Source organism: Microtus oregoni, unplaced genomic scaffold, assembly GCF_018167655.1.
Source record: "Microtus oregoni isolate MIOR12 unplaced genomic scaffold, Mior012 000002F_ref0000024, whole genome shotgun sequence".
Lineage (NCBI taxonomy): Eukaryota > Metazoa > Chordata > Mammalia > Rodentia > Cricetidae > Microtus > Microtus oregoni.
Window position 1 is genome coordinate 28,829,569 of NW_024543061.1, and position 12,227 is coordinate 28,841,795.

At 43.1% G+C, this 12,227-nt stretch overlaps 1 protein-coding gene across 2 annotated transcripts in view; it reads right to left on the reverse strand.

Moving 5' to 3' along the window:
• The window catches only part of Aplf (aprataxin and PNKP like factor), a 64,759-nt gene that overhangs the window by 16,879 nt on the left and 35,653 nt on the right, over positions 1-12,227 (reverse strand). For both annotated transcript variants that reach the window (XM_041636899.1, XM_041636897.1), the window contains one exon: positions 8,258-8,383. In XM_041636899.1, coding sequence (XP_041492833.1) covers positions 8,258-8,383 — 126 coding nt within the window. The remainder of the gene's footprint in view (positions 1-8,257; positions 8,384-12,227) is intronic.

Below are 12,227 nucleotides of genomic sequence, written 5' to 3' on the forward strand. Positions count from 1 at the left end.
GCCAGGGTCACAGAACTAAGCCTGGGAACCTGCAGTAGGCTATTTCTCTGGGGTCGGATACCCTATTAAAAAGCAAAGGTCCCCTAAAGAACCTGGACCTTTCCATTTTGGCAGTAGGGCAAGAGATTGCAAGTAAATTTCCCTGTGGCTGTTGATAAATGATAAGTGTGGATTCAGGAGTAGTAGCTAATGGAATAAGCTGACATCAAAAGGGCCTACCAGCCCTAATAACATCTGTCTTCTGGGGATGCTCTATACCAGTCATCATGTGCTGCATCCAGGTAAAAGCCTCTGGTTTAAAAATCGGGAAAATTAAATTAAGTCACTTTAAAATAATATGCTTGTGATAAAAAAAAAACTACTATGCAGTGTGTCTAGAAGAAAAGTAAATTCCCAGTTCTGTTTAGATGGATGCAGGACTACACTGTCTTCAAGAACTATTGCTGTAGAAGGCCTGGCACAGGGCCGGGGCCATATGAACAGCCCAGCTGAGCTTCTGAGCCAGCCCATGTTTAGATCTGAATTTAACACTTGTCTGCTCACAATGCTTGTGATAAGGTGGGGGCCCTGAGTTGCCCCACAAGACAAAGATCTGCTAAAGCCTCTCACCCCACTACAATGGCAAAGGGGGTGTTACTAAATGATGAGGTTGAGTTAAAATGGTCCTTTTGACTCTTTATAATGTTTATGGCTATTAAAAAAAAAACATGGCGAAGATTCTCATTTATTATTAATATAAAAAAGGTGCATTTTGAGTTGTTTTCAGATTCTGTCAATGATAATATAAAGGATGTCGCTAAGTTTTTAAGGTAATATGTTATCTAATTTTGAAAGTCCACCATGCTAATGTTCAAAGTAGCTGTAAGCATAAATTGTCAAATGATATTTTTAATCTTGGTCAGTTTTACAAGAATAAGATAAAACCTCAAAATTGTTTAATTTGCATTTCCCTGATGATTAAGGATGTTATATTTAAACAAATTTTAAATATCTTTCAGTCACTTCAAGTTCATTTGTTGAGAATTTACAGTTTTGGTCTGTGACGTAATTGTACTAATGAGGATTAAGTTCCTAAGTTCCTTATATGTCTCATGATACCTCCCCATTCTACAGGTTGATATTACGTTCTGTTGATTATATCCTTTGCTAAAATAAATTTTAAACTTTTTTCCTTCTATAAAAGGTTCGATATTGTTGGTTTTATGTTAAGGTCTTTAATTTGTTTGGATTTCAGTTTTGTGCATAGAGAAAAATATGGATCTATCTTCATTCTTCTAAAGGGAGAAACTGACAGTCAAAATGCTGGGCTCATGGCAAATCTCAGGCGGGGGCTGCAAGGCACCCCACTAATTCGGCCGAGATAAGAGAGGTTCTCCAGGGGCCAGTTAAAATCTGTGTTCCTTAAATGATTAATGAAAGTTTACAGGCATTTTACCCAACCTCTGAAGGTCAGCAGACAGCAGTAGCCACAAAAAAAAGGAGAGAGAGAGAAAGAGAAAGAGAGAAAGAGAGAGAGAGAGAAAGAGAGAGAGAGAAAGAGAAAGAAAAAAAAAAGAGAGAGAGAGAGAGAGAGAGAGAGAGAGGCGGGAAGCAAAAGAAAGATAGGACTCAGACAGATTAGGAGCCTGGGCAACAGAAGATCAAAGACAGATAAAGAGGGACACTGGAACTGAGTAAAGAATACAAACTGGACACCTTACGAACTATAAATTTGGGAAAAAGACAAATAAATGACTCGTTCCTCCCTGGTCACTTCTGAATGTATGACCAAAGCCTTTTGTTGACCAAACGAGGGACTTTTGCTTTCGCTGCTGTTTTCAGTTCTGCAGGAGACACAGGCTGCTTGTCTGCCTCTGTCTCTACCACGCCCTCCTCACCAGGACGACCACCTCTCCCTGCCTTCACCGCTGAAGAAATCCTCATCTCCTAGCAACTGCCTTGATGCTGTGCTTGCTCTAAAGCCTGCATGAGCCCTGACTGCTCACTCTACAGTCTTGCTCCCCTCACCCATGTCAGACTGCGATACAGCAGTCACCATGCTACCACAGGTGCCCTCCTGTGCCAGACTACTGCTCCTGTGCTGGGCTGACGTCGATGGACTATGGATCCTACCAGCATCTGCCTAAAGGACAGGCGAATGGCAAAATGGCAGCCTAAGCTGTGCCAGGCAGAGCCGAAAATGAGGGTGAAGCTTGCCAGGGGTACAAGGCTGGCGGTCCGAGCTAAGCAGGTACAGAAGACCGAAGGTAAGCGGAAGGCGGGGGCAACATTGGTGGACAGGAAGCAAATGATCTGGGCCAGTAGCCTCCCTTCAGGGATGGTGGCCCGACCAGAACGCTGAACTTGTGGCTTTGATACAAGCTCTACAGATGGCAGAGGGAACGTCTATACTAACAGCAGGTATGCTTTTGCCCTCACCTATATATATATATATATAAAGCAATATACAGACAAAAAGGACTGTTGACATCTGCGGAAATTTTGAGCCTCCAGGAGGCCACGCATTTGCCAAAGAAGATAGCCATCATACATTGACCAAGATTGAGACACCCAATGTAATGGCTAAGAAGATCAAAAAAAAAAAATCATCCTAAGGTTTGGGATGGCCAAGATAATCATGTCCCATAATAGGCCTGCCTTTGTTGCCCAGGCAAGTTAGGGTGTGGCCAAGACATTGGGGATCAATTGGAACTTAAGCTTACCAACCTCAAAGCTCAGGTCAGATAGATAGGATAAGTAAGATTCTAAAAAAACAAATTGATATAATTGGCCCTGGAGACCAGCAAAAATGACTGGACAGACCTCCCTCCCTCCTGTCCTGTTCTGGGTTCAAAACACCCCGGCATCGTTGCCACTAGCTCTGTTGCCTGGCTAGTTAGCTGCTGCTCATGTATCTGCTGACAATGGTTGACCTTAATGATGGAATCCTGAGCTCAAGGCTTGCACAGGGCAGGCACATCTGCTGTAAGATGGGCTTACATCACCTTTAAGGCTCTTCTTTCCTAAAGTCAGAAACCCACAGGGCTCTGCTCATTTTTAATGTCTTTTGAAGCATAATATCAGACAGCAGAAGCAAAAGACAATTCTGTTCTGTTCCTCCTTTGTGTGTCTGGGACCTATTGACAGGAATTATTTAGTACAGTTTGAGACTTTTCCAGATCAGACCGTTTTGTGCAGATAACTGCAGAGAGAAGCAAACACACCTAAAGCCTCCTTACCTCTTGACAGGTTTTGTTTTTCTACAGGAAAATCTTGTTTTAATCTATGGGGTTATAAAATGATATGACTTTCAAAAGGTAAACAGATGTAATTTAATATATAATAAAATAGATATCAATGGGATGTTAAAACTTTTTGATGCTGTACTTACAAATGTGAAGCCTGGGTAAGGTCAGTCTCAAAAAGATATTTATGTCCTCATTGGCTGTCCTCTGGCTTTAGGGCTTTCTGTTTTGTTTTAAACATTTGTCATCCTGTATTGCATTTTCTCTCATTGTTTGTTAAAGTTCTCACAATGGACACAACCCTGTACATTTGGATAAAGCTGATGCTACGGGATGCAATGGAAACTCGTAAATGCCATGTGGTGCCAGCTGGACCGAAACTGACTTCTCCGGCACATTCTCTGGAGCTGAGGAACAACACTCCCGGTGTCTACAGCAAAAGAGATTTGTCTTCATAATACTAAACTTGCCTCTTAGGAGAAGGCATCCATGTGTTTCTTAGGGCTGAGTTAAGCTCTTTGTAGTCAATAGACTATTATTGCCACAATGTTGGGTGCTATTCTCGGGTCTACAGTGGTTCACAATGTCTACCATGTAGTTACTTTCAAGCCTCATTCAGATAGTTTTGCTAAGAGCTATTCTGCAAACCCTAGAGATGTTCTACTATCTTCTCAACAAGGATATTTTAAAGGATGGTTTAATAAATCACCATGGTTAAAAGCCTTAATTTCCATTATAGCTGGGCCCCTACTTATTTTACTTCTTATCTTTACAATCGGCCCTTACATTTTAAATCGCCTGGTGCAATTTATAAAAGACAGACTTTCAGTTATCCAAACCATGGTACTCTCCCAGCAATATCAGATATTAAAGCAGAATGACGTAGAGGTCTTTAAACACATAAATTTATGATTAAATCCATGAAAAAAAAAAAGGGGGGAATGAAAGACCCCCACTCACTAAGCAGCAGTAATGCCATTTTGCAAGGCTTAAACTTTGGAGCAACGCAAGTAATTAGAGCAGGGAAGTTCGACTTGAAAGCAAGGGCGAGAAGCCAGGCGAGATATCTGCGGTCAGCCGGTCAGCCACCTGGCCCCAAGCGATAAGGAACCCGCAGCTGGCCTGCTCTAATGAGAACATCCCGTTTGCTTAGGGAAACGGGGGATGCCTATAGTCAGCACATGTGCCCAACTTAGAATGTCAGTAATTCACTCCCCCTATGAAAGATCCCAGCTTATCTGCTGTAACGTCATTTCACAAAGCTTTTGACGAACGACTGTAAGTGCAGAGTAAGGTCAGGGTCCCTGGCTGCAAAACAGGATCTTTATATCCATAGATTAGGACAGGACATCAATTAACAGGATGTCTGTTCCCATACATCTGTGCTGGGAGAGGAAAAACCACCTGTGCCCCTTGCCCCATTCCAACTGACCACTAACGATGCATTTGCTTCTGTAATCTGCTTCTGCTGCCCTCTTTCCTATAAAAAGACCTTCCCCCAGTCTGCAGGCGCGCGCTTGTCTTCCGAGAGACTAAGCCGCCCCAGGTACCTGTGTATTAAATAAAGCCTCTTGCTATTTGCATCCGAAGAGTGACTCGCTGCTCCTTGGGAGGGTCTCCTCAGCCTGAAAGACTGCCCAGCACTGGGGTCTTTCATTACCTAATATTTTATGTTTGTTCCAAGAATTTTCCTTATTCCACACAATTGGAAGTCATTATTAAGTAATGAGATTTAGAAAACTACAATGTCATTGCATGTAAGTTATAATGAGTTCTATTTGATTTTAGGTCACTTAGTTAAATTATAGCTAACTTGACTAGCATATTGAACAACACAAATTAAAAAAAGAAAAAAAACACAGTACCCTGCCCACTCAAGAGCAATTTAAACTCCTACCATAAGACATCCTCTACGGACTTTTAAGAAAAGTAAAAACTCTGTAGACAGGAATGTCACTATTGAAAGGAGGGTAGGGGTTACCACGAGGAACACCCGCTCAGAATCCTGGCCCACACACCCTCTGACCAACTAAGCCTCAGTTTCCCTGTTGAAGAAGACTGACAACAGAGCCCACACCAGTGAGGCTGAGCTTGGTGGGCGGAGAGGCACTGCCGGGATCAGTTCCAGCATCAGGCAGAAGCGTATTCTTCTGCAGGCCAGCCCTGGGCCAGGTGTCTGTGCCATTTCCTTGATGCTAATGCTCCTTTCCACAACCGTTCCTGCAGGCGAGCATTACACAGTGTAAGTGCGTGACTGTACAGCTAATTAGGGTCGAAACTGCACAGGCTTGAGGGCTGGAAACGAGTCTCCCCAAGACCGTAGTTGGGGTAATTACCCTAAAGCTGACCTTCTGCTGGAATGGAAAGTTCAAGCTTGATGAAAGAAGAATGAGACCACTGCCCTGTGCTCCAGGAGCTACACACACAAAGCTTCAGCGGGTCTTCCCCGCTGAGCACGCTGGTGCACGTGACCAACTTGTAGACTCAGTTCTCCTTAGAAGGACAATCAGTGCCGAGCATCAGGGACGAGGAAACAAGGAACGGAAACAAGGGAAACAAGGCACTGACACCAAAGAGCTTCCTCCTTCATCAGGGAAAGAGATTCTGGCAGCTCAGGAGTTCTGTCGGTTTTTATTTTAAAAAAATTCAATCCCACAAAAATAAGAATAAGCCACCGACAAATATTCCTCTCCTCTTTCCTCTCTTATCACCCCCTTCTGTCCCCTCTCTGTCTCCCTCCCTCCCTTCCTTTCTTCTTTTTTAGAAGTACTAGGGATCGAGCCCAGGGACTTGAGCATGCCAGACAAGTACTCTAACCACTGAACTACAACCCTGACTGGTAAGTATTATTTTCTACACGAATCACTTATTATTTTATTATTTTCTGGAGTCACTTGAAACGTAAAGGTTTTTTTTTTTTCTTTTTCCATGAACATGTCCAGTCTTTCTCCCCTCTTAATAACAGTTGAGCAAGATCACTGGAAAGTTAAATATGGTCTTCATTGTTTATCATTTGAGTGTCCTTCAGCGTTCGGCTTAGAAATTCCAAGTATGTAACTGTTAGGCTTTACAACAAATGGTGCAGGTGAACCAAAAGCTACAGGCTGCCTGACACAGGCTGGCAGGCCAAGAGGTGAACAGGACTGCCACTTTCAAATAGAAGGCGAAGATGCAGTGTCTTAAGATGGGTGCAGTGACCAGCACTGTGGTCTGCAATCTCTCCTGCATCTGGTCACTTCCCCCATCCTCCCTTCCCTGGGCCTCTCTACTGATGGCTCTGAGGAGCAGCTTCCGTTTCCTCTCCAACCTGGCTATCTTCAGAGGGCTCTCTGCAGTTATAAGACAAACTTCTTTTCTGGTAGCTTGACCAATGCTGCAGGCCAACACCCAGGGGTTCTGCACTGATTTTTCTAGTGGGTTCCTGGAGACAGGACAGCACAGGGATCCACGACTCCTAAAGCCACAGACTCAAACAGAAACTTTCCAATGACCCTACCCTCTGGGACATGAGTCACTACCAGGGAGACAGTTTCCCCGGCACCTGCATGCTGCATGGGCTCCAAGACCTATGTCTGGTTAAATGAAGGCCGCTCAGTATAAGTCCTCTGTGACCCAAGGATAACATCAAGGTGACTGAGGAAACAAGAAAGGCTGCTCCCTCTCAACTCTCTTGTCCATTTCGTTTGTAACATCTCGGAGCAGTAAAGCAAAGAAAAAAAGGGGACACACATAGGGGAGAAGAAGAAGTCAAACTAGCCCTCTTTGTAAGTGACACGGTCCTCTCTTTAAGAAGCCCTGCACCTCCAGCAGACCCACAGTGGGCAGTTTCAGCAAAGTGGCAGACGTAAGAGGAGCAGCTTTTCTACACACCAAAGCGACCCTGCAGAGAAAGAAGTCGGGAGATAACCCACGCACAGCAGCGGTGAAAAGTGAGGAACAGCCCCAGTGTGGAGAGGCAGACAGCTCTCACTTAACCAGTGTGGAGAGGCAGACAGTTCTAACTTAAATGGACACTTTTAGGGCTTTTCCAGTGAGGAAAGACTTAAGGTTTTAAGACAGAAAAAAACTGACAGGATTAAAGAAAAAAGACAAACATACGAGTTAAGAGATTTAAAAATTCGGAAGAATTTTTGTTACTGAGACAATCTGGACAGCACATCACATGATCTGACAACAGAGGAACTAGCTGGAGCATCTGCAGATGCAAACGAGCCCTGGTGTGTTCAGTAACAATGGGCACAGGCGGCAACTCCAGGGGCCGTGCATTCAGTTAGCAGTCTACACTAAAGCTCGCTGGGTTCGGGATTACTTTCTTCTGTAGTTTGGTTAAATTCAAGTCTACTCACTCATTAAACCAGGTTTTAAAATACCAACAATCTTTTCTGTCAATGTAATATGCTTGCTGCCTGGTTGGGGAGACATTCTGATAAAGGCAGACTGTGGTATGGACAGGTCTGCTCTGGCTGACACAGGGGGAGGGCGACAGTGTGGACGTGCAGAGGGAGGCTCTGCCTGATACAGGGGGAGAAAGACAGTGTGGACATGCAGGGGGAGGCTCTGCCTGACATGGGGGAGAAAGACAGTGTGGACGTTCAGCAGGGAGGCTCTGCCTGACATGGGGAGGGGGAACAGCAATGTGGATGTGCAGAGAGAGGCTCTCATGTTCTTCAGCTGCCACTGAGTTCTGGGCATTGCCAAGAGGGGTGGATTAGTGGGAGTTGAGGAAGCAGACAGAAGCAGAGATAACATCCCCAATCCACTTATATATCACATCTCAGAGTCTTCATAGAGTATGTATTGGAGTATCTTATAAATTAATCTGTGTATTTTAGACAGAAATACAGAAAAGCTTCAGGTACCTATAAAATTGATAACAATTTAGAATTATCGGAAAGAAAATCTGTGTTCTACATAAATTTAATGAAAATTATGCTGCAGGCTTAAGACAGAGAGCCGTTCCAGTCACTCGGTCTCACCTGGCTGAGAAGCGCTGAGGGAGGAGGGAGGAGAGCGACCACAGGCTGTTTCCTTACCTGTAACAAGATGCCCCATAGGGACACTCAGGCCTGTCACCAGCTACACCTCCATCTGTGTCTTGGACATCTCCATAATCACTATCACCAGGGTGGCTGAAGTGTTGAAAATGGAGAGGGTTCTTCCTGTGAGGAGATAAACACACTGTCAGAAGAAAAATCACAGAAGTTATGGGTCTGTAGTCGCTGTAGTGAAACCAAGCAATGCTGGATTATTCCAGAAGGGAACCAAAGCCTATGCCGCTGATGTAAACACAGAAGACACCTCCATGCCATGTGGGTGAGCAACTTGACAGAGTTGTTGGAAAATGATCCAGGAATGAAGTCCTGTGATGAGAATTCTGGGTGCTTGTGAGAAAACCCCAAGAAAACAAGACAAGAGTCTTGTGACTTCCGTTTCTTCAAACACAGAATTGTTCTTGGAATCTGTTTTCAGTTCCTCCCAGGGGAACAGACCGGAGCGAGTCTACTTCAATTTACTCACTATTGCTGCTGCCATTTAATTAGATGTTTACTCTATCCTTTCTATGCCTCTATGAAAACCTGTTTCCATGTGTGGCTTGTCCTTGTATCTGTACACAGCTTGAACGCATGAGAACTTTACTCAGGGACCTTTCTTAACCCCCAGAGTACAGACTGTCTGGGGCTCTGAATAAGGCTGGCTATTGCACGAGACTTTAGGTCACCTCATTTATTGGCTCCGTTCTCCCAGGTCCCACAGCCTCTAGAGTGGTGACAGCTAGTCAGCACAGGACTCCCAGGGAAACATCAGTTCCTAGTGTCACATGACAAGTCGTGTACAACTGCATTTTATGAACATTACATCATTCACATAGGTATACAACAAATACAAATATCTATGGCCTTTGAAGGTTTCTGTAGCCTCTGCTAAGATAAACACATTACCGACACTCCAGAGGGACCTATGTTTCCTTTCTAATCATTAATCTCATTTGACTACATGAAGTATTCTGTTCTGTCTTCTAAGCCGATCTCTTTAGTTCAGGCTTCTCCTCTGCTCTTAGATGCATTACCAAAGTAGGAGAGCCATCTCTTCACGTGTGTTCACCCTGGTAGAAATGTATTTCTAGAGTAGGAGAGCCATCTCTTCACGTGTGTTCACCCTGGTAGAAATGTATTTCTAGAGTAGGAGAGCCATCTCTTCACGTGTGTTCTCCCTGGTAGAAATGTAAAGTGAGAAACCAGAAAAGTACGTTTGTTTATTTAAAATAATAGTAATATACCTTTTCACGTTTTACAAATAACATCGTTTAACAGCTTTTAAAAACTCACCTTTATATTTTTATTTGTGTGGTGTGTGTGTGTGTGTGTGTGTGTGTGTGTGTGTGTGTGTGTGTGTAAACCACAGCACACATGTGGAGCTCAGAGGACAACTTGTGGGAGTTCATTCTTTCCTTTGACTATGTGTGTTTTAGGGATCCAACTCAGGTTATTAGGCTTGGTGGCAAGAGCCTGTGCCCACTGTCTTGGTTAGCTTTCTGTTGCTGTAGCCAACTACTATGATGAAAAGCAACCTGGGGAAAACAGGGTTTGTTCCCACCCACAACACAGGTTACACTCCATCGCTGAGTGAAGCTGGGACAGGGACCTGGAAGCAGAACCTGGATTAGAGGCCATGGAGGACGCTCTTGCTGGCTTGCTCACTCCTCAAGGCTTGCTCAGCCTGCTTTCTTGTACAACTCAAGACCACCTACTCAGGGTTGACACTGCCCACAATGTGCTGGGCCTCCCCACATCAGTCAGTCAAGAAAATGGCCCACAGGCCTGCCTACAGTCCAACCTCATGGAAGTATTTCTTTTTTTCCAATTGAGGTTCCCTACTCTCAGATGATTCTAGCTTGTGCCAAGTTGACAAAATAATAATAATAGTAATAATAATAATAATAATAATCAACCATCCAGCACAGCCACTGATGCTTTTCTTCCTTGCTCTGTATCTGATCAGTAGTAACAACAACGCTCTGTGGTCTCTAGGGAACTCTACTGTATGCTTATGACAATTACATAATCTAAATATCGTAATATTGCAGAAGAATGGATGGAACTGCAAACCATGTTCAGTGAGAGAGCCAGACCCAGAGGAACAAATGCTGCACTTTGTCCTACATTGATCCTAGAGTGGGGGCAGGGAACAAATGCTGCACTTTCTCCTCTGTGCATCCTAGAGTTGGGCAGGGAGAAGGTCATTTGGTCATTTAATGACAAAGGGCAGAAAGCGGGAGATAGATCTTAAAGGAGAAGGGGGAAAAGAGAGACAGTAACTTAATAAACGCGAGAGGAAAGTGAGACACGGGTTGTTTGGGAAGGAAAGGGAATCAGCCAGTTGGGGGAAGGGGTAAAAGAACACAGAGAGCCAGATGGCACACACACACCTTTAATTCCAGCACTCAGGAGACAGAGGCAGGAGGATCTCTGTGAGTTTGAGGGCAGTCTGGTCTACATAGCAAGTTCCAGGACAAGCAGGGCTATTCTATATCTAGGGAGATCCTGTCTCCAAAAACAAAAAAAGTGCATGGAAGACAACAGAAGAGGATAAATTAGAATAAATTATACTAACAGATATGTGAAAATATTATAATAAAACCCATTACTTTGCATATAAATTTTTAAAAATTGAAACACAAAACAAAGAGGAACGTAAAGTTAGAAAATACAGAGACCTGGGATATTATCCACTTGAGAGTAGAGCGGTTGAAGAGGCTGAGGAAGAGCCAGACTTTTGATGATTTTATAGCTATGGATCTGTGTGGCTATGTGGGTTTATCTCAAACTCACCGTGCCATTCTTCCCTCTTCTTTATAAACATAAACATCTCCTCTCTGTTACAAATATATTTTGATTTAAACATTTTTCAGACATTCTTTATTTCAAAATTAATAGTTACTGCCTAAAGCTGAGTGATTACAACTAACATACCATTATAAAGTACAAGTGAATGAATTATTATTTGATAAAAGAGTTACTCCTTTTAATGAAAGGAAAGGACAGTGTTGAATACTGCCATTCATTGAATTGAATTATGTCCCCTTCAAATCTCCTACATTGTACTAATCTCCAATATCCCTGTGAGAGAGATAAGGAAGGTTAAGTGAGGTCATAACGCTGGGCTCTAACACAAACTGACTGGTATCTGCCTAGGTGAGGAAAAGACACCAGGAAAACAACCTGCAGAGAAAAAGCACCAAGAAAACAACCACCTTTGCAGCAAGAAGAGAAGCCAGGCCTGCAGACTCTGAAGTCTAGCACTTCTAGTGTCCAGAATTGAGAGAAGGTAAATCTGTTACTAAAGCAAGCCGTCTGCAGGATTGTGTTATGGCTGCCTTAGCCAACTAACACAGGCACAGAAAAGTGTCTTTCAAAATTCAAAGTAATAGATAGCTTACATTTTGCTGTAGATTTTTATACTGTGTTCTAGGCTTAAGGACATCCCACAGACAATAACATCATGTCTAAATTTAAAACTCAGAGCTGTTGAAACTGAAAAATATCATTACTCTAATGCTAAAATATCGTTACTCTAATGCTAAAATATCGTTATTCTAATGCTAAAATATCATTACTCTAATGCTAAAATATCGTTACTCTAATGCTAAAATATCGTTACTCTAATGCTAAAATATCGTTACTCTAATGCTAAAATATCGTTACTCTAATGCTAAAATGGCAGTGTGTTTTAACGAGGAGTAACCAGAGTGTGAGGTGAACAGAGTGTGCGGTGTGTGCGCTCTGTGCACACAGCATGGGGACGCACTACACAGGCACAGACTGACAAGAGAAATGGCTAACAACAGAAACAGACCGATTAGCAAGTGCTGCTATAAACACATGGTCTAAAACTAAGATTATAATTTAAATGCATGAAATATGAACTCATAAAAATTTCATTTTCCTAATTTTCAAAGTAGAAAATTTTCTACTTTGTGGAAAAATGTAAATAGACATATAACAC